Source organism: Sander vitreus, chromosome 2 (genome assembly GCF_031162955.1).
Source record: "Sander vitreus isolate 19-12246 chromosome 2, sanVit1, whole genome shotgun sequence".
Lineage (NCBI taxonomy): Eukaryota > Metazoa > Chordata > Actinopteri > Perciformes > Percidae > Sander > Sander vitreus.
This window is the reverse complement of record NC_135856.1, coordinates 37,686,597-37,709,580: the sequence shown is the minus strand read 5'-3', so window position 1 is coordinate 37,709,580 and position 22,984 is coordinate 37,686,597. Positions and strand designations below refer to the sequence as shown.

Sequence of the window (22,984 nt, the reverse complement as noted above, 5' to 3'; positions counted from 1 at the left end):
AGTCACGGCGATGCCGATAAAGTGGTTTCAAGCGTGGTTCCAGTTTTTCAAACTTCACGCAGACAGCGTTTGCTGTGATATATTAATGGAGAGGCGAAAGCGGTCGCGGTGCTGTTGACGTTACACTTCACGTTACACAGTTAACCTTCTATGTTGCATCTTCAAAAGTGACACTGAATTTGAAACAGCACATTGTAATTTCTGCATCTATTATCAAAGTATTTATTGTTAATATAATATAATATAATGTTTAATGTGAATATTTGATTAGCATGTTGATTTACGGTGTGTGCCCCTACATTTTCTGGTTGTGCCCCTAAACTTTTCAGTTGGGGGCCACTGTGTCCTAGTGAAAAAAGTTAGTCTGGAGCCCTAGTATCTTAAGTGTTACGTTTGTTAAGATTAATGTAACTAAAATGTGTCTATAATACTCGGCATATAACACTTCTTGGGTGACTGGGTCAGCTAAGTCAACGTTGTAGCGATATGAGAGCCAAACATTTTTCTCTTGTCTTATTGGTTTTATAAAAAAACAAATAACGAATTTATCAAAACGTTCTTAGTCGAGCTTCTCTTCTCAGGAGTTGACTCAGTCCCAGCTTTGGGAATTTGAACATCAGGATGAGTTCAACTAAGTCTCCTGGTTGGCCGGCGCTAGATTTGTGTCAAAACTAGCTTGGTTTCCCAGCGGTTCATACCAGCTTCGAAAACACACCCACCACTGGTTATGTGCACAGCGTTTCATTTGATGTAGCCCAATAAGTATTTAGAATCTCCACCAAAGACACCTGTGTCTAGAAACCGTATTGACAGAAAAGAGGCAGAGAAGAAAACAGTGAAATCAGCTGGGGCAGTGCACCAAGCCCACTGTGGCCGCAGGGCATATCATTCTTTTAAAGGGCCAAACTGAGGGGCCACAGTGGCCAAGGCCTTTATGGCAACCATGAACATCAGCCCTGGTCCTTAACTTTACCCTAACACCCCCCCAGGTACTGAGACTGCTCCTGGTAGCCTGGGACCGCAGGTTGATCTTCTCAGTTGGGACTTCGAGCACTACTGGAGAGTCTGACACCGTCATCTGGAACGAGGTACATACACAATAACACCAGACTGTTGTTTGTGATATATGCACATCAGGTTTGTTGACACCGAAACAAAAGAAAACATCTTTTCCCTCTCTTCAAGGTCCACCATAAGACAGAGTTTGGCTCCAACCTGACAGGCCATGGCTTCCCCGACCCCGGGCACCTCGACAACGTCCTGGAAGAGCTCCGAGCTCAGGGCATCACAGAGGATGACGGACTGATGGAAAAGTGAAAGGACAAGCCACCAGGACAGCGGAGAAGGAGGAGGCATCTGTGTGAGAGCAGCAAAGAGTGGAAGGGAGAACAGAGAGCAGAGAAGGAGAGCATTAAAAGAACAGGAAAAGAGGAGGTCCTGGGCCGAGACACACTATCTCTGCCAGCACTTAAAAGGGGTGCAGGGGGACGTTTCGGGTTATAGAAGACATTGATTTTATTTTGCAGAGGGAACCACTTTTCAAGATGTTGATTGAGTCACTGCTGGGTTCGCCTGTCAATACAAGTCAGTCCAAACTTCACCGTTTTCAAGCAAGCACATCAATAGCAGTGGGAAAGAGTTTGAGAAAGCTGCAGCACAGAAAGAAAAGCAACGCCGAAAGAGGAGGCACTCATGGTTTTAGCTTCTAGACAGCTAGGTACTAAATGTTGACAAGTGAGAATGACGTGGTACTAATATTTAGGACAAAAACGAGTTCACTTTACTGAGAGAGACTAACCCGGAACAGAAAGTAAATTTTAGAGCAGTTCAATGAAAACTGGGGGAGAAGGGACAAAGAGAGAAAGAAGTTGGAGCGGTGGGGGAGGGGACAGGAGGAGGGAAGGCAAGAATAATGTAGCAGAAAGAGACAAAGATGGTGTACGGATGTAGCGTAGGATAGGAGTAGAGTAAAAATAACTTGTATGGTACTTAACAGCTACATTGGCTATTATCTAAAACCCAAGGAAACTAAGAGTGATGAAGGGAAAGACGGACTGTGTTTGCTTTGTTCAAACCACCTGCTTGTCTGTGGTTGGAGTTTAGTGCTGTTGCTCCCTCCTGTGGTGGTACTGAAGAACTACACCTCAGCCTGCGAGCTACTGGAACAAATCCACACGTTACTATGAGTTATCCACCTGTGTTACTTTTGATCATTGTTGCTATAATCCTCATTTAACGTCATTCCATACTTTACCTCCTTCTTTTGACTTGATGGGTTTCTATATGATCTCACCTGTGTATGTTTATGATTGTGTGTGTAATGACAAAAGACCAAACTAAGGCCTAGTCATTTGGGCCTATTTGGAGTCTTACTATTGAGCCACTGTGGTACAAGTTAACCTTAGATACACAGGTAATAGTATTTACTGATATATCTTTTTTTTTTGTCCCTTTTTGACGGCTCACATCGTTTCTGTGGATGTAAATGCTGTTGTATCCTGTCGACAGTGTGGCACCAGTGAGAACCGGCGAGGATGTGAATACAAACATGATGAAGATGAGCATTTTGATGGGTGCATAGAAGTTTAGTTCTGGTTGAATGAGCTTCACTGTCAGTGCTTAAACTCCAGAGAAATGAACCTGTGGCTGTCCCGTTAGAAAGCCCCTCAGATTGGACAGGGGGGTATGAGGGTTGGGGAGGATGGAGAGGACAAGAGTTACCCTGACAGGCCTACACATAGTCAAACTAGTCAAAACATAGTCATAGGTCAAACACATAGTACTACTGAGGTGAAAAAAAACCTCAATACACAAATGAATTTAAAGTGACAACTTGTCAAGGACACTGGGATTGGTAGTCTCAGTGTGATGTTGTTAGTAACTAGTACCCACAGTCAACATTAAACAACACGCTAAACAGCCATGTCAATTACCATCTTATGTGTAATCAAAGATACTTACAGTAATAAAGACTATTTCCTCATTTTTACTTGAGAAGGTGAATTGCAAGTCCCAAAAACTAGTTTTAGACCAACTACAGGAAACATATCACAACAGGACTTGCTATTGATTGGCTGGCATCACTTAGAAAAAAGCTGAAATCTGTCCAATAAGGCCAGTCTGCTGCATCTGAACCAGAAGGCTGGGTTAACCTCATTCAAGTCAAATGAGCTGCTATGTAGGCCTTAGGATGTTACAATTAATGTCAGAATTTTAATGAAGTCAATCATTATTATTGTAGCTGTTTTGTAGCTTTTTAGGACAAAATATCATGAAGAGCATTATTTTGCACCTGCACCAGAGGAGCAATGTGTTCGGAAAAAGCCAACTTGTAAAGGATACACAATATGGGACCTTTAATTGATGACTTGTTGACCTCAGTTGGTATCAGTAGTATGATTCTTATCTCAACAACATTGATAACAACTCTCCTCTTACCTCTACCTCTTCACGCTGCCCAGTCTTTGAGTTGGGTCTGTAAATGAAATGACCCCTTATCACAGTGTGTGTCTGTGTGTGTGTGTGTGTGTGTGTGTGTGTGTGTGTGTGTGTGTGTGTGTGTGTGTGTGTGTGTGTTTGAGAAAGAGAATTTATACACTCTATGGTATACTACCAATATGCTCCGAGTTTACGATATTGTTTCGGTACTCCATGGGAATCACATCATCCTTTAACTCTGATGATGATTGATGATGCTACTCCCTCCTTTATTATGTTATTTTATTATGAAATGTAGTTACACCTTTGTTTTTTAATAGCATTTCTTTTGACACTATTAGAGAGTAAACTGCATATTTCATTCCGTATGTTTATGTTGTATTAATTATGCCTGTTTTCATTTGTTACAATTGGTTTACAAAGGCAGTATTTTTAAATACATTGTCTTTTTTTCAATGTGTAAAAAAAGTTAAGCTGATTTGTGTCATCTTTTCTTTGGAAAAGGAATTTGATGGTAGACTTTTATTTGAGTGTGAAATGTAATTCATTTTAATAGCAAGTCAAAACCTTATACACTTGCTCTTCTGTGAAGTAAATAATACATTTATTTTCTACATATCACCTATCCTGCTACTGTTCTGTATCGATGTCCAAATGAAGATTGGTGATGGCGCTCTCTGTTCAACAAGGGTTGAAAACACAGTGTGTTACCCTTCCCTGAGGCTTTTTCTTGAACCCAAACCGCCATCTAGTGGGGTCAACAAATACAACTAATGGCAACGCTTCATTTGGACATCACTACTGTTCTGCACTGAGCCTTTATCAGCCTACCAGAGCTCTCAACATTTGTGACCCGGGAAGGTTTCGTAGCAGATGTGTTGATGGACATTGTGGTCTTAGTCTTACGCCCGCCCCTCTTCAAGCAGTTGAATGGTTCAAGTGCAGGTGGCATGATGAAAATTGTTATTTTAAACAATGTGAAATATAATAAAATCACAATTTCCTCCTGTGTTGTTGCAGTTGTCTTGCTCTGTTGGCCCTAAACACTGCACAATGACTCGGGAAAACAGATTTTGTATGATGAGTAAATCACTTGATTTGTTGATTTTGATGTTTTTATTTCTAAAAAAAAAAAAAAATGAACAAGAAATTGAAATAAATGTTTTTATTACTATTTCTCTTGACTTGATGAATTGAGTCTGATTTGGCCATGATTTGGTTATTGCGGGGTTAAAAGGTGTCCGAGAGCGTCAGTAGTTGATTTAAAGGAACACGCCGACTCATTGGGACTTTGTCTTATTCCCCGTAACCCCCAGAGTTACAGTGGTGTGAAAAAGTGTTTGCCCCCTTCCTCATTTCCTGTTCCTTTGCATGTTTGTCACACTTAAGTGTTTCGGAACATCAAACCAATTTAAACAAATGTCAAGGACAACACAAGTAAACACAAAATGCAATTTGTAAATGAAGGTGTTTATTATTAAAGGAGAAAAAAAATCCAAACCATCATGGCCCTGTGTGAAAAAAGTGATTGCCCCCCTTGTTAAAACATACTATAACTGTGGTTGTCCACACCTGAGTTCAATTTCTCTAGCCACACCCAGGCCTGATTATTGCCACACCTGTTCACAATCAAGGCATCACTTAAATAGGAGCTGCTTGACACAGTAAGGTCCACCAGAAGATCCTTAAAAGCTACACATCATGCCGAGACCCAAAGAAATTCAGGAACAATTGAGAAAGAAAGTAATTGAGATCTATCAGTCTGGAAAGGGTTATAAAGCCATTTCCAAAGCTTTGGGAATCCAGCGAACCACAGTGAGAGCCATTATCCACAAATGGCGAAGACATGGAACAGTGGTGAACCTTCCCAGGAGTGGCCGGCCGCCCAAAATTACCCCCAAGAGCGCAGCGACGACTCATCCAAGAGGTCACAAAAGACCCCACAACAACGTCCAAAGAACTGCAGGCCTCACTTGCCTCAGTTAAGGTCAGCGTTCATGCCTCCACCATCAGGAAAAGACTGGGCAAAAATGGCCTGCATGGCAGAGTTCCAAGGAGAAAACCACTGCTGAGCAAAAAGAACATCAAAGCTTGTCTCAATTTCTCCAGAACACATCTTGATGATCCCCAAGACTTTTGGGACAACATTCTGTGGACCGATGAGACAAAAGTGGAACTCTTTGGAAGGTGTGTGTCCAAGTATATCTGGCGTAGAAGGAACACTGCATTTCATAAAAAGAACATTATACCAACTGTAAAATATGGTGGTGGTAGTGTGATGGTCTGGGGCTGTTTTGCTGCTTCAGGACCTGGAAGACTTGCCGTGATAAAAGGAACTATGAATTCTGCTGTCTACCAAGAGATCCTGAAGGAGAATGTCCGACCATCTGTTCGTGTACTCAAGCTGAAACGAACTTGGGTTCTGCAGCAGGACAATGATCCTAAACACACCAGCAAGTCCACCACCGAATGGCTGAAGAAAAACTAAATGAAGACTTTGGAGTGGCCCTAGCCAAAGTCCTGACCTGAATCCTATTGAGATGTTGTGGTATGACCTTAAAAAAGGCCGTTCATGCTCGAAAAACCCTCTAATGTAACTGAATTAGGACAATTCTGCAAAGATGAGTGGGCCAAAATTCCTCCAGGACGCTGTAAAAGCCTCATTGCACGTTATCGCAAACGCTTGGTTGCAGTTGTTGCTGCTAAGGGTGGCCCAACCAGTTATTAGGTTTAGGGGGGCAATCACTTTTTCACACAGGGCCATGATGGTTTGGATTTTTTTTCTCCTTTAATAATAAACACCTTCATTTACAAATTGCATTTTGTGTTTACTTGTGTTGTCCTTGACTTTTGTTTAAATTGGTTTGATGTTCCGAAACACTTAAGTGTGACAAACATGCAAAGGAACAGGAAATGAGGAAGGGGGCAAACACTTTTTCACACCACTGTAGATAAGTCCAGACATACCCTTCTCATCTCCGTGTGTGTTGTAGCCAAGGGGGTAAGCTTCTCCTCATAACATGTACCTCCTATGGCGCCATTTTGATGCTAACAAGCACTCACCCCCTGTTAGCATCCCATTGACTCCCATTCATTTTGTCGTCACTTTGACAGGGAATAACGTTACATCTAAAGCATTTAAAGACTCTATTTGTCCATTGTTTATTTCTAAAGAAACACGACAATGTATAAAAGGCTCCATTACCTTGTACCTCACGTTATGGCTCCGTAGCAGACGTTTTTGTAAAAATAGGCTAACGATTGGGTCATAACCACGAGACTTACTGTCTCATAGTAGAGGAATTACCGTATAGTACAGGAGAAGCTCTCAGGCAGTTTGGACTTCCATCAGCTGTTTAAGTTTAATGTTGCTCTATGTTATCTCCTTACATATACCTACGCTCTCCGTCTCTGCTAGATTGGGAATGATTGAGATTTCTCTTGGCACAGCTACCAGAAGACTTCCAACTTTCAGACAGGTTGCTCACGTCACATCTACGTCTTCAAGCTCAGTTGGAGGCTGCTCAGTAACGCTCAGCCATCACCGGGAAAGAGCTTCTAATATCCTGGATCTGTTGGTTCATTCTATATACAGTCTATGGTTGTAGCTCTTTCTGACGGCTCCACCTGTAGCTTAGCCTAGAACGGATCCTGAAGGTAATCGGTTCCAACTAGCCTACTGCTCCAAATAAGTGACAAAATAACGCCAACATGTTCCTATTTACATGTTGTGACTTGTATAGTCACAGTGTGTACAAATAACAAGGTCACATGACACACAGCCATCTTCTAACCATATATAAACTGGGAACTATATTCTCAGAAGGCAAAGCACTGCTACTTCTGCTACTTGGGCGGAGTGATTTGCTCGCAGCACCTGAGAAGCACCGGACAGAGAGTAGAAATGCTTCTGAGAATATAGTTCCCAGTTTATATACATTAGAAGATGGCTGTGTGTCATGTGACCTTGTTATTTGTACACGCTGTGACTCTACAAATCACAACATGTAAATAGGAACATGTTGGCGTTATTTTGTCACTTATTCGGAGCAGTAGGCTAGATGGAGCCGGTTACCTCCAGGATCTGTGCTAAGCTAGGCTAGTGGTGGGTGCGTCAGACAAAGTTAGGACACACACGGAGACGAGAAGGGTATGTATGGACTTATCTAACTCTGGGGGATACGGGGAATAAGACAAAGTCTCAATGAGTCGGCGTGTTCCTTTAAAGGTGTTTAATCAACAGTGTGCAGTGTCTGATGCCATGTGAGCAATGTAGCAAACAGATATCCAGGTCTCTCTTGAAAAAGAGATTTTATATCTCAATGAGACTAACCTGGTTAAATAAAGGTTAAATAAAAAATAAAAAAAGACTAGTGCAAGGTATTTTATTCACCATTTTAGTTACCCCCCCCTTCTTTAAATATGAATTTCTTTGCCATCACCAGTTCTTATCCTTACTGAAGGCATATCTCCTCCAAACGTCTGTGGTTTAAAAAAGAAAGCTTCGTGAAGCATTTTCATTATTTTGTCAGCCCAATAGATGGCGCTCTTTGTTCAACAAAGCGTTAAAAACACCCTTAATTGCCATTCCTTCAGCCTTTTTCCTTAAACCAAGAGCGCAACAAATACCACTAATGGTTAATGACGCTTCATTTGGACATCACCTGGTTTAAGGTCCTTCCATGACATTTTCTTTTATGTACGAGTGGTGAGAGAGAGAGAGAGAGAGAGAGAGAGAGAGAACATAGTAGAGTACATATGATTAATACAAGAAAAAAAATATCATATAATATTATATTATATAAAATATAATATATAAGATATGTGATATCAAAATTTTCAGTGGCTCGAGACACGGTTTTGAAATTAAAGGTTTCATGAGGGTCTGGTAGTAATATATCCCTTCGATAGCTCAGTTGGTAGAGCGGAGGACTGTAGGCGATTATAGCAGTGATCCTTAGGTCGCTGGTTCAAATCCGGCTCGAAGGAGGATACGTTTTGCCATAGCAGTCGATGATGTTTTCATTTTGAGCTGCACGGGATTGCGCCCCGTTTTATAAGAGTAAACAAATTATTACGGTACCCCGCTCCTTCGAATATATCTGCCCTTCCTTAATAAGAATACTTTAAATATCAACAAATGCTCTGCACCAATTGAATTATTAGTCACTGCTTCGGTTAGTAGGTTACAATTTTGAAAGTGTAAGTATTCAGTCGTAAATCTCGTGGAAAACAACGCCTGGGTGATTATGAATAATATAACATTGTGATTGTGCCCAACTGTTTTTACTGTAGGCTAATAAACATTAAATCACTGGGGCCGGGTGCCGCGAATGTGGATTTAATCCTTGAATCCTTAAAAAGTTATGCAAGACAAATATTGGTTTGAAACGCTATTATATATATATATATATATATATATATAGTCTTTAAAAATATATGTATTATTTTAACGGCGGAAGCTTGAAAGCGCACAAAACATTTCTAATAGACAACGTTAAAAACACGTTCCCTGACCGGGAATCGAACCCGGGCCGCGGCGGTGAGAGCGCCGAATCCTAACCACTAGACCACCAGGGAAAGACAGATCTGTTGGATGTCTATGTCTGACAGATCGCCAGAAGCTGTGAGTTACCATAACCATAATGTCAGGATTTTGATTCACCCAATCTTAAAAATGAATTAGATTATTATGATACTTAATGAAAATATGTACATGTATCGTGACTGTTATGACTCTTAGTTGACACGGAACACTTTCACATCATGACTGCTCATCACATTTTTGCTAACTTGGGCTCCCTTATTATGTAATTTAATTATCATGTAATAATAATTAAACACAAAATCATAGTCAACAATAAAGTTATAATATGCAGTGTTATCCTAAAAAAAACAATGTATAGACCAGGGGTCAGCAACCTTAGTCACGTGTGCACTACACTAGCATTAAATGTACAAAAGAGGGTTTTTTTCATTTTTAGCATTTTTAGGCCTTTATTGACAGGACAGCTGAAGAAATGAAAGGGGGGGGGGGATGACATGCAGCAAAGAGATGCACTTGCGCAGGTTGGAGATAAACCTGCGGCTGCTGTGTCAAGGAGTAAACCTCTATATATGGGCGCCCGCTCTACCAGCTGAGCTGTCCGGGCGCCCTGCAAAAGAGTTTTTTGGAAGTGTCCTCTCATTCGCATGCCAAATTACCCTTTTAACAGCCATTGGCAGGAGCACAGCCTGTTATTTACAGTAGTTTGATTGACTTTTTTCCCATCCACATTCTGTTAGACCTGCCCTATCTGCCTCTGAAGGCCAAACTGCAGAAAAACTATGTGAAGGAGGTGTTGGCAGGGATGAAAGAGATTACTGGGTGAAGTAGGGGGGTAGAAGTAACAGACACCAGGCAGCCATGAGAGAGCAAACGGGCTGAACTGTTACTTTAAAGGCCCTGACACACCAAGCCGACGGCCGCAGCCGACGGCCACCTGTGGCATCGCCTCTCGTCGCTTTCGTCTGGGCCAAAAATTAGCACTGGAACACACCGCACAGACTACAGCCTACTGCCAAGTAGCTACCACATATGTTTTGCAAGGAAATAACTCCCCCAGTGGCGGTTGTACTTCATCCGTCTTGGCTGTTGCATTGCGATAACAAATACATTTGAGTGAAGCAATCAACAGGTTATCTGCCCATGTTAAGTAGGGAGGGATAGTTAGGCAACGAAATGTAATGCATGCCCCTATTTCTTTTTTCTTCTAATAGTTATTGTGAAACGAGGAAGGGACATAGTGTCCTTTTCTGCCCCAGTAAACAAAGAAGTGAGAAAAACAGCAGTGAGAGAAACAAATCAAGGTGTTGAGGAGCAGGAAGAGGGAGAGCCAGAGGAGTCGGTGGAGGTTGGAGAGAGGGCATGTGATGAAGGTGAGGGCTCTGACACAGAGAGGGAAATTCCAGAGGGTAAGGAGGATGAAGACGAGGGTGAGGAGGAAGAAAACATACAGGACCAGAGAGAGGAAGAGCCAGAGAGACAGCAAGTGGATCCATGTGGATGCCAGAATGGACTGAAGTTCCAGCCCAAAAAGTGCCACCTGTTGCAGCGGGAGGTGACTTTGTAAAATCTTTTCTTGGCTTTGCTGGCTATTATCGATGTTTCATACCTGCCTTCTCCAAGATTGCAACACCATTGAATGCCCTGACACATGGTACTGCTGCACATGAGAAGAAGACCGCTCCAATTAGCTTGTCTTCAGAGTACCAGCAAGCCTTCAACCAGTTGAAAGAAGCCCTACTGAATGCACCTGTTCTGGCATATGCTGACTTCTCTCTCCTTGTTTGCGGAGAGCAACGACCAGAGCAATGACCAGAACTACAGCACCTTTAAGCTGGAACTGCTGGCCCTCAAATGGGCAGTCACATAACAGTTTAAAGACTATCTCTGCGGTGCAGAATTCCCTATTTTTACAGAAAACAACCCTTTGGTGCACCTTCAAACAGCCCGGCTTAGAGCAGCGGAACAACAATGGGTGGCCCAACTGGCGAATTTCAAGTACACCATCAAATACCGCTCAGGTACATACATACCCTTCTCATCTCCGTGTGCGTTGTAGCTCTTTCCGACGGCTCCACCGGTAGCTTAGCCTAGCACGGATCCTGAAGGTAATTGGTTCCATCTAGCCTACTGCTCCCAATAAGTGACAAAATGATGCCAACATGTTCCTACTCTCTGTCCGGTGCTTCTCAGGTGCTGCGAGCAAATCACTCCGCCCAAGTAGCAGAAGTAGCAGTGCTTCGCCTTCTGAGAATATAGTTCCCAGTTTATATACGTTAGAAGATGGCTGTGTGTCATGTGACCTTGTTATTTGTACACATTGTGACTATACAAGTCACAACAGAAAAGTTGATGCTTTGTCTAGATTGCCTGAATAAAAGACAGGTACGCCATCAGTGCATGCTGACCTGGTCATGGTTGAAGGAGACAGAAAATGAAGTAGTCCCACCTCTCCCCCCCTCACTCCCCTGAGGTGTGCCCGGTGTGTCCCCCCCTCAGACACTTCAAGCACCCCGCAGGAGATCTTCTCTGGACCCTCTACAGTTTGCCTACCAGCCTCTTCTGGGAGTGGACGATGCTGTTATCTATCTTCTGCAGCGAGCTTATTTGCACCTGGATGGCGGTGGCAGCACTGTGAGAATCACATTTTTCGATTTCTCCAGTGCATTCAACACCATCCAGCCACTGCTGCTAGGTGAGAAGCTGCAGATGATGGGTGTCTGTGCGTCCACAGTCTCCTGGATCACTGACTACCTGACAGACAGACCACAGTTTGTCCTGGACAGTATTCTTTGTGATGTGGTGATGAGTGGTACGGCGGCTCCACAGAGGACTGGGCTGTCTCCTTTTCTGTTCACCTTATACACCACAGACTTCCAGTACAACTCAGAGTCATGTCACTGTGACTCTGCACTTGTTGGGTGTAAAAGGAATGAACAGGAGGGAGAGTACAAAGCACTGGCGGACAACTGAAATTGCCCAATTTGGGATCAATACATGATATCTAATTTAATTTAATCTTTGTCTTCTCTTTCCCTATATATATGATGAGGATATCCCAAAGATGGTGCAGTAAACTGTAAATGAAAAATGGGTTGGGGAACTTTCCAGAAGGAAGTCCCATGTATTTCTCTAGGTTATCTTGATAACTGTGTCCTTGACTGAGTCGGCCTCATTACACCTATCAAGTAATTGCCTTATATAGTCAGAGTTGTAGGAATAACATAATTTCCTTCCTTATTGTTGCATTCTTTGAGTTAGATATTCTTTTATTACGATGTCTGTAAGTTGATGTGTAATGGATGGGTTAGGTTGGAGAGGGAGTGAGCGAGGAGCGATGCATAATATGCTCTTGTATATTTCACAGCTTTACAAACTATTGAGATGCTTGAAACAAGTGCATTGTAGTCTGCTGTATTAAATGGAAAATGCAAAGCATAATTCAATTACAGAACATTATATTATGTATTTCTTAAGTAAAGAAAGAAATAAGATATTGGCTTGTAATACTCAAGTAACTTTAATACTCTCCAACTCAGCATGGGCAAAATCTGTATTTCCTTTTCAAATTATTTCACTGTTCACTCCCATTAACTAAGATACCAAGTAACACTACACATGGGCAAACATGTGCTTTTTACTTCATTTAAATGGAGATTGCTGCTGTTTTGGAGAACCATGATCAAAATTGTCTTTATTTCAGTTAAAAACAATATGCTGAAAATAGCCCTTGTTTGGTCGCCATTGTCAGTTGCTCACTGGAATCTTTGGAGCAGTTTGGAGAGCGTTGGATGAAAAAAAAAAAAAAAAAAACGGTAAAAAGGTTGAGGAACAAAAAGCGCTGCCATAACGCTGGCTCGTCCGTTTCTACCCTTCACATTAAAGGTCCAGCTTAAATTCACTCAGCATTTCGCTAAGAGGAAAATAAATCTAAAGGCATTTTTGCTGACACTAGATCGTATAGACACTATATCGTATTAAGTTGCTGTGAGCTGAAAATTCTTCCTTCTCACTCAGACTCCCCCTCTATGCTCACCCTGGGACCAGTTGTTCAAATGTGCTGCTAACGTATAATAACAGTAATAACATGACCCCGTGAATCAAATCCATACATCAACGTTAACAGTTAAAGCGTAACTCTCGTCAAAATGCAACCTAGGGTCTTTGTGTGAATGTACCCGAGTCAAACTTTAGTTTAAAATCATATTTAGGATGGAAACGCCACTTTTAAGATTTACCAAATCTTTCGTTTTTCGGCCTTTTGAATGGGGGTGCTAGGGACACTTTTATGCTAGCCTCAAAATTCAGAGCTACGGTGAGTCATTCAAAACCTTTCTTTTTAGTAAACTCTGGGTACACAAACAATGTTGTCAAAGCTTCTTAGTGTTTTAAAAATAGCTATTTTGAGGCTAGAACATTTATTGTAAAAATAACCTTATTAGAATATTAACATCTACAGCGTATGTGTGAGTGTGTGTGTGTGTGTGTGTGTGTGTGTGTGTGTGTGTGTGTGTGTGTGTGTGCGCGCGCGCGTGCATGCATGCATGTGTGTGTGAACATTGGTGGTTCACATGCACAAGTGGCAACATGACAATGAACTGTGTCTGTGTGTATGTGTGTGTGTGTGTGTGTGTGTGTGTGTATGTGTGTGTGTTCTTGTTTAAGTATATTCGTGGGGTCCAAAATGCTGGACCCCACAAGGTTAAAGGTGTGTTTGAGGGTTAAGACTTGGTTTTAGGATTAGGGTTAGAATGAGGTTCTGGTTAGGGTGAGGGTAAGGGTTAAGGTTAGGCATTTAGTTGGGATGGTTAAGGTTAGGGTAAGGGGCTAGGGAATGCATATGCATTATGAAGACTGTAAAAATGTTGCCTGGTCTGATGAGTCTCGATTTCTGTTGAGACATTCAGATGGTAAAGTCAGAATTTGGCATAAACAGAATGAGAACATGCATGCGTCATGCCTTGTCACCACTGGGCAGGCTGGTGGTGGTGGTGGTGTAATGGTGTGGGGAATGTTTTCTTGGCACACTTTAGGCCCCTTAGTACCAATTGGGCATTGTTTAAATGCCACAGCCTACCTGAGCATTGTTTCTGACCATGTCCATCCCTTTATGACCACCATGTACCCATCTTCTGATGGCTACTTCCAGCAGGATAATGCACCATGTCACAAAGCTGGAATCATTTCAAATTAGTTTCTTGAACATGACAATGAGTTCACTGTACTAAAATGGCCCCCACAGTCACCAGATCTCAACCCAATAGAACATCTTTGGGATGTGGTGGAACGGGAGCTTCGTGCCCTGGATGTGCAGCCCACAAATCTCCATCGACTGCAGAAAGGCGAAAGGGGGTCAAACACGGTATTAGTAGGGTGTTCCTAATAATCCTTTAGGTGAGTGTACATGAGATTGATTTGTTTGGCAGGTGTGGTTCACATTGGGGGAGAAGTACATGAAAAGTACAAGAAAACACAGGGCTCCCATAATTTACTCTAAGCTCTCCTGTGGAAAGTATGATTCATGTGTAGAACGGGCACACAAGCACAGGAAAGTTGTAGGAGTGTGTGTGTATGGAGATGTCTTTCATCTCCTGGATGAAAATGATACCCTTTCCCATTCATTTCCTATGGCGGCCATTTTTGACCGTAAACAAAAAAAGTGTGACCAAGTTGATTAAATCACTCAAAATTCAAAGAAAGTAGTCACAATGAATGTTATGTGTTCAAATGCCTTTTGTGAAGGATATCATAAGGTCTTGAGGCAATCTGATGAGAAATGCCATATTTATGGTACAGGGAATGTGTAAATCGGTCATTTTTGACCGGAACGGTGTTAGAAGGATAAATAAACTTTACTTACTTACTTACCATCTGTTTATGCGTAACATTACTGAATCGACACCTCTGTCTTAATGTATGTCTCCTTTTTAAGTTATAGCCAATTCTTCCTGCACATCCATAGAAGGTTTGAGATTTCGTAATTCCAGTTTAGGCAGTAGGTTTAACAGTGTATACCATCAATAAAACATTTACTGGGACATTTCACCACTTTACTGACTCAAATAAGATTGAGTATTAAACCACCTTGATGGGAATTGATGGGAAAACAGTCCTGTCTTCCTGCAACACAACTCAATACTGACGCACAAGGCAAAGTCCACAGGTTTTATTGTCAACTCTGTCACAACAAGGAGATGAATCATTGTGATTCAGTGTGCATATATATATCGGACAGAGACTCCTGTCATCACTCACCTGTCTGGTACCTGAAGAACACTTCACATTTACCTGGCCGCTGCATCTCTCTGTAAGTCGTCATGCTTCAATGTTGCTTTTTTTTTTTGCGTTCATATCTTCTATATCTATCTCTTACCTTTCAATGCTTCTAGTTTTCAGATCTGTGAGCATCCACCTCCCTCCAGACGTTCATTAGCTTTCATCATGAAGATTCTGCTGGTCCTCTCGGTTCTCCTCTGTGCTGTTCTGTCCATCAGGGCTGCAACAGGTGAGACATAATACTGCTTTTAATCTGGGATTATTGTCATTATTTCTCATTGTTTTTGTTTTATCATTGTATTTGGTATATCTGTACTGTTTTTTGGTTATTGTTTTGTTTTTATGTAAAGGGCCCTGGAGTACATTTTAAAGCGCTATATAAAATACATGTGTTATTGTTACGCTCAAATACATACCATACCATACCATATACGTACCATTTCAATAATACATTTTAGACTATTGTGAAATGTAGATGATATATTGAAACATATTTATGGGAGGACAGACTGATGCCGGTCTGATGTAGGTTACTGTAAAACACTGATCTACATCAACTATCTTTGCTGTCCCCCCCCCCTCCTCAGTTGTTCCAGCTGAGACTGCTGCAGTACCACAGGAAAACAAACCTGCACCAGAATCAGGTACTGGCTTTTTGTTTTCAACTTTCCAAGTTGATCAGTCAGATTACAGACCAGAACGTGTCACCATGTGCTTTTCTCAAACATCTTCACTTCAGATACTGTTGCTGTAACATGAAGCATTGTGTATCATCACAGCGAGAGTTGCTCAATTTCTTTTTGAATCATTAATGACATTTCCATTTGAGCTGAAGGAAAACTATTAATTTGGCGAATCAGGGAAGGAAACGCCACAGTCCGACTGTACTTTCTAACCTAATTCATTCGTTCCGTTAAATAAGCAATATGTAGCAATAAACCAATCTGCTGCTCTTTATCACTTGGAAGCTCATACAGGTATCAATGCTGCCACATTTTGGGATTCTCTGACCAGTAACGTGATAGCAATATGATAAAAACATATCCCTTCAATTTGAATTGAATCTTACAAAAAGAATACATAAATCAGTTTACCTTACAGACTAGGCTTTCCCCGCCCAGAGAATTTGGCCCGCCCATGAGAGAGAGAGAGACATCATGGCTTGCAAACAAGCGAAGCATGGCAGTTGGTCAAGGCCACACCCCAACCCTCCAGCTTGTTCATTGTGGGACTGGCTCTAGTGGCTGTAATTCTGCACCAAGGCTGAATTTCGGGAAAGAGACTTCAGATACAGTATTAGGGGACTACTAAGGTCTATATAAAAGAGACTTCAGATACAGTATTAGGGGACTACTAAGGTCTATATAAAAGAGACTTCAGATACAGTATTAGGGGACTACTAAGGTCTATATAAAAGAGACTTCAGATACCGTATTAGGGGACCACTAAGGTCTATATAAAGAGACTTCAGATACAGTATTAGGGGACCACTAAGGTCTATATAAAGAGACTTCAGATACAGTATTAGGGGACCACTAAGGTCTATATAAAGAGACTTCAGATACAGTATTAGGGGGACCACTAAGGCCTATATAAAAGAGACTTCAGATACAGTATTAGGGGACCACTAAGGTCTATATAAAAGAGACTTCAGATACAGTATTAGGGGGACCACTAAGGTCTATATAAAGAGACTTCAGATACAGTATTAGGGGGACCACTAAGGTCTATATAAAGAGACTTCAGATACAGTATTAGGGGACCACTAAGGTCTATATAAAGAGACTTCAGATACAGTATTAGGGGACCACTAAGGTCTATATAAAAGAGACTTCAGATACAGTATTAGGGGGACCACTAAGGCCTATATAAAGAGACTTCAGATACAGTATTAGGGGGACCACTAAGGTCTATATAAAGAGACTTCAGATACAGTATTAGGGGGACCACTAAGGTCTATATAAAAGAGACTTCAGATACAGTATTAGGGGGACCACTAAGGTCTATATAAAGAGACTTCAGATACAGTATTAGGGGACCACTAAGGTCTATATAAAGAGACTTCAGATACAGTATTAGGGGACCACTAAGGTCTATATAAAAGAGACTTCAGATACAGTATTAGGGGGACCACTAAGGTCTATATAAAAGAGACTTCAGATACAGTATTAGGGGACCACTAAGGTCTATATAAAGAGACTTCAGATACAGTATTAGGGGACCACTAAGGTCTATATAAAGAGACTTCAGATACAGTATTAGGGGACCACTAAGGTCTATATAAAAGAGACTTCAGATACAGTATTAGGGGACCACTAAGGTCTATATAAAAGAGACTTCAGATACAGTATTAGGGGACCACTAAGGTCTATATAAAAGAGACTTCAGATACAGTATTAGGGGACCACTAAGGTCTATATAAAAGAGACTTCAGATACAGTATTAGGGGACCACTAAGGTCTATATAAAAGAGACTTCAGATACAGTATTAGGGGACCACTAAGGCCTATATAAAAGAGACTTCAGATACAGTATTAGGGGACCACTAAGGCCTATATAAAAGAGACTTCAGATACAGTATTAGAGGACCACTAAGGTCTATATAAAAGAGACTTCAGATACCGTATTAGAGGACCACTAAGGTCTATATAAAAGAGACTTCAGATACAGTATTAGGGGACCACTAAGGTCTATATAAAAGAGACTTCAGATACAGTATTAGAGGGACCACTAAGGTCTATATAAAAGCATCCAAAAAGCAGCATGTCATAGGACCTTTAATGGATTAATTGTTTGGTCTGTAAAATGTCAGAAAATGGTGAAAAATGTTTCCCAAAGCCCAAGTGTCCTCAAATGTCTTGTTTTGTCCACAACTCAGATATTCAGTTTCCTGACACAGAGGAGCAAAAAACCCAGAAAATATTCACATTTAAGAAGCTGGAATCAGAGAATTTTCTTTTTTTCTTTTCATAAACAATAACTCAAACCTCTAATACAGACCTGTTGTTGCTGGGTTTACAGAGATGGATGCTGCTACTGATGTTGCTGATGGCAGCGAACCTGCTCAACCTCAAGGTAAGAAAATCACATGACATATCTTCACAGTAACATGAGGCGGCTGCTGCTGGAGCGAGAAAAAACTTCTCATTCATCCCTGTCCAGAGATACTGAAGAAAATCACATAATGAGTAAAAAAAGATCAAGTTTAGTATTGATTGTAATTATTATTTTTTTTCCTCATTGTTCCAGCCCGTTTTGATTTCTGCCTTGATGGTTGGCATAGTTTCCGTGGTAACTGTTACTTGTTAGCCAACCAGCCTTATTCCTGGAGCAGTGCAGAGGTAATAACATAGTTTATTACAACAGTACAGTATAACATTGTTTTGAATTAAAAAACCAACTCCTCCTCTCCTCTTGTCCTGTCCTGCAGCGCTATTGTGCCAGTTATGGTGGCAGTCTGGCTTCAGTCCACAACGTCTTGGAGTATAATTTCCTCCAGCGTCTGGTCAAGACTGGGGGCCACACTTTTGCCTGGATTGGAGGTTACTATTTCCAGGTTTGTTCACATATTTAAAAAGCCTTTATTTTCTGAGTGATTTCTAGACTGCAACGTATTCCTTTTTCTCTTGAAAGGGGAACTTTGTTTTTTTCAACCTGGACCCTATTTTTTTTATGTTTTTGTGTCTAAATGACTAATGGTATGGGAGCAACAATATTTAAAATGGGTCCAGTTTAACCAAGATTAACGTTAATGGGCACTTGCGCACCTTCAATTTCCGTCCACTAAAAGTGACAGACTCAGATTATTATTCTAAGTGTCTGACAACATTATGAAAGGATCCCTACAGAGATAGACCTTTTAGTTAAAGAGGAAGATCCTTTTAGTTTAACATGAAACAGCCCCAAAATCGCTATAGCCAATCCCACCAGCCTCCATTTAAATAAACAGTCATTTTAACATTGTGAGACACACTTCATTTAAAGTCTACAGAAATGAAATAAAACTGTCTTGGTTCATCTTTTACTGTTCCAACAATTACCACTCTGTTTTAGCTGAAACAAAACCTTAATTCACCCATTTACATGTGGACATATGATGGCTCTATATACTCTAAAAGTATTGTTTATTTAAATAGAGTCTGGTGGGTTTGGCGATGGTGATTTTGAAGCTGTTTCTGGTTAAACTAAAAGGATCTTACTCTTTAACTAAAAGGTCTATCTCTGTAGGAATCCTTTCATAATGTTGTCAGACACTTAGAATATTAATCTGAGCCTGTCAGTAGTGAAAACAGAACTTTTAGTGGACCAAATTGACAGTGCACATTTGTCCTCTAGGGTTACATTGCAGCCTGGTTCATGGCTGCCAGTTACAGCGCTCTCGCTCAGTACTGGACCGATTGCAAACCTTTTTGTTTACATTACTCACTTAGACACCAATGCATGGTAAAATAGGATCCAGAAATTATCCCTTAACATTTAGCCTAATCTTCAATCAAAGTAGATTATATTGTATTAAACTTAAATTCCATTTTTAGGAAGTTTTCAGTTCATCCATTAGGAATAGAGTTTTGGTTTGAAATGCATTTTGTAAAATATAATATGTGATTCAGTTTTTTTTTTTTAGAAAAGTGAAACATTCTTTGTGAAAATTGATGCAGTCTTTGTTTTTTAGTCAGAAATGCTCTAATTCTACACTAAAGGGTGTTTAAACTAAAGGTGTACTGAAGGGGACTGTAACGTTGATTTCCTCCAGGGTTTCTGGAGATGGGAAGATGGCTCAGTGTTTGACTACACCAACCAGGGATCAATGAGCTCCACTTCCAGTTACCAGTGCCTGCAGGTCAACTCTCAAAGTAAGAATAGAAAACCCACACACGGTCAACTGTCGTGAAAAAAACACTTGATCATACATTAATACAAGTTGATTGATGTCATTGTGTTGACATAGTTGATGATGCTGATGTTTTTGCAGCGTCCAAGGGCTGGTCCAATAACGGCTGCAGCACAAGCTACCCATTCGTCTGTCAGATAAAGCCAAACTGCTAGTCGTCACAGTGTGTGCAGTGCTCCTCCTGACTTCTACATTTGATGATTAAGCTGCTGTTTGTTCGCTATCCAAAGCGACTTATAATTGATATATATGTCAGAGATAACACGCCTCTGGAGCAACTATGGGTTAAGCACCAAAAGGCATGTGTCATATCCACACCCCATAATAAATATTGCTTTATCCGCCTAAAGACTGTAATAAACTGTATTCTTAAACAATAAAAAATAAATTTGTGAGCCTAAAAAGTTGTCTTGAATAGAATGCATGTGTTACATCCACCAAATGAGAGAAAACATACCTCAAAGCTAGACGGGTTGAACAACATGAATAACACATATGATGTTGGTCAATGTAAAAGATGAAGCGTGAAGAAAGTTTGTTTGTCGTAGCACCACTTAGTTTTGTGTGAAACCGCTCAGTGAACAACAGCTTATGTCATCTTGCACAATTTACGTCACCTAGCTTGCTGCTTGGCTTGGTCGCTAGCTAACTAGCTAAGCTATATTCCACAACACAACATTATCTTACCTGATGTGTTCTATCCAGCACTGCAAAAGAACGAACACTCGTTGCTCGTGATCATAGCTTCAGCTGGACATCACTTATGCAACTTTGAAGTGAGTAGTCTTTCTAATTACATATTTTCACAGTCTTGTACTTCTACTTCTTTTAAATTGATGAACAACATATGTTCATGGCTCAATTCAAACGGGATCAGAACATTATTTGTCTGTCCAATTTCACTACTGTAGATATCTTTTCCAAAATGAGGTCCTGGTGGTTGAACACAAAAAATGGAACTTTGCGCACAATTCAGAAAATAGGATGCTCATGAAAAGGACCAGACTCCAGACCATAGTTTGTACATCTATAAAGTATATAAAGTTAGCCTGGTTGACACCAGACCCTTCTCAGTTGTAACTGAGAGGGGGTCTGGGGAAGGTTCATTCACAGCCCATTTCCAAAAGGGTGTCACAAACGGACGCCGCTCAAATGCCTCTGGGCGCAATTGGATAGTCCTTCAACCAATCAGAGCAACGATCCGGGTGACGTAGCAGCGACAGCGGCATCAACGGGACCAAGAAGAAGAAAGAACCAAGCAGGCCTGCCTTGTTGCACGATCCACATTGTCTTCAAAACCTGCCATTTTCAGCGTGTAGCTTGCTAGCTCGAAGTTTGTTGTTTCCCGTAGCGAAGGCAACAAACAGAGCGGAACGAGAGGGACATCGCGCCGGATGTCAGGCTTTATCTGGAAATGTACTTTTTTCCAGTTCATGTTTATTTGAGCAGGGACAGATGCTTAGACATACATGTAGATATGTGTGCAACAAATCTCCAATGTACAGCATCACAGCATTTATAGCTATTGCTAATTTCCAATGCCCGTCCCTAGAAGGGCTTTTAAACAGTCATGAAAACAAACATTGCCACAATTTAAAATACATAAAGCACATAAACATACCTACATCTGTAATGGTTGCACCATGTCACAGAGAGCCTGAGTTGCCTGTTCATGTAAAAACTTCCAGATGAGATTGGAATTTGCAAATGAAATGTAGTTGTCAAATCGTAACATGTTTAGATCTCTCAGGACGTGATAATGATGTGATCTGGTTGGCCTTTTGCCCAATATTTTCTCTCTAATGGTTTAGTCACATATGGACTTGCCTGTGACCATGAGGTAGCACAATAACTGAGGTGTGAAAAAATCATTGTGTGCATAAATATTTTGGCAGCATCAAAGGTTAGACCCTAATTAGTCTAAATAAATATGAGTTGGCTTTTACGGTTCTGCCTAATTTCATCACCTGTTTGTCAAATTTCAGGAGGGGGTCCAGCATTACGCCGAGGTATTTGACCTCTGGAACTTGATTGTTTATCATGACATCTAATGTGGTTGATGTATGCCATTTTCCAGAGGAAAAACAAACACTTTTGTTGATCCAGACTAGGGAGGATGAAATAATAAGAGGTAATAATAGTGGACATTGTGGCAATCTCCTATATTCTATGTATTATAGTCTTACTCATTAGTACATGCATTTTAATATAAAACACTTGAAATGTGCTATGTATTTAAAATGGCCTTGTCCTACATTGCACAATTTTTGTTGTGGCAAACTGCCATGACACAACAGGAGGGGCTCCAAGTCAGACCTTGATGCTGTGGGGCATCCTGATCAAATATTTGTGAAATACTGATTCTTAATCTCACCATGAATTCCATCAAAGCTCTGCTACTGATGTTTTTTCTGAGAGCTTCAGCTACTGTGTGTGTGTGTGTGTGTGTGTGTGTGTGTGTGTGTGTGTGTGTGTGTGTGTGTGTGTGTGTGTGTGTGGGCCCCCTCCGAAAAGCTTTTAGTAGCTTATTTGGGGTCCATTTCACGCGGCCTACACATGATCATTGTACCTTCTGAAATTGTTTTTTAAAAGTACGATGATGACATGTGGAAAATAAATAAGTAAAATAAGTGTGTGTGTGTGTGTGTGTGTGTGTGTGTGTGTTTTAAAGCACATGGCAAATACAATGGCATAAAGGTCCGATATGTAATACTGACAGCTAGCGTTTAAAATAGTTACTGCAGTCCAAATTCAAAAATACTGAAAGAGTCGTCTCCCACGGCCCCTCCTCCCCAGGCTCGAAGTCCACGGGAGTTGCCAGGTCGACAACGCTA

The 22,984-nt window shown here is 41.0% G+C and overlaps 2 protein-coding genes and 2 non-coding genes across 6 annotated transcripts in view; 3 read left to right on the top strand and 1 right to left on the bottom strand.

Annotated features, from left to right (window-relative positions):
* The window catches only part of LOC144528813 (E3 ubiquitin-protein ligase DTX4-like), a 29,428-nt gene extending 27,792 nt beyond the window's left edge, over positions 1–1,636 (top strand). For both annotated transcript variants that reach the window (XM_078267667.1, XM_078267658.1), the window contains exons 11-12: positions 990–1,088; positions 1,186–1,636. In XM_078267667.1, the coding sequence (XP_078123793.1) occupies positions 990–1,088; positions 1,186–1,317 (231 nt within the window). In that variant the 3' untranslated portion in view covers positions 1,318–1,636. The remainder of the gene's footprint in view (positions 1–989; positions 1,089–1,185) is intronic.
* The window catches only part of LOC144528899 (ladderlectin-like), a 128,231-nt gene extending 107,693 nt beyond the window's left edge, over positions 1–20,538 (top strand). Inside the window, exons 1-8 of one of the 2 annotated variants that reach the window (XM_078267775.1) lie at positions 13,691–15,290; positions 15,373–15,488; positions 15,847–15,903; positions 18,281–18,334; positions 18,509–18,600; positions 18,690–18,815; positions 20,013–20,112; positions 20,232–20,538. In XM_078267775.1, coding sequence (XP_078123901.1) covers positions 15,082–15,290; positions 15,373–15,488; positions 15,847–15,903; positions 18,281–18,334; positions 18,509–18,600; positions 18,690–18,815; positions 20,013–20,112; positions 20,232–20,305 — 828 coding nt within the window. In that variant the 5' untranslated portion in view covers positions 13,691–15,081 and the 3' untranslated portion in view covers positions 20,306–20,538. Of the gene's footprint in view, positions 1–13,690; positions 15,291–15,372; positions 15,489–15,846; positions 15,904–18,280; positions 18,335–18,508; positions 18,601–18,689; positions 18,816–20,012; positions 20,113–20,231 lie in introns of those variants that run through there. The other variant, XM_078267783.1, reaches the window with a different exon arrangement.
* trnay-gua (transfer RNA tyrosine (anticodon GUA)) lies at positions 8,340–8,427 on the top strand. The gene is given in 2 exon segments: positions 8,340–8,376; positions 8,392–8,427. It is a non-coding gene; the product is annotated as a tRNA-Tyr (tRNA).
* Positions 8,947–9,018, bottom strand: trnae-cuc (transfer RNA glutamic acid (anticodon CUC)). Its single transcript has one exon. It is a non-coding gene; the product is annotated as a tRNA-Glu (tRNA).
* Positions 20,539–22,984: the final 2,446 nt, after the last annotated feature.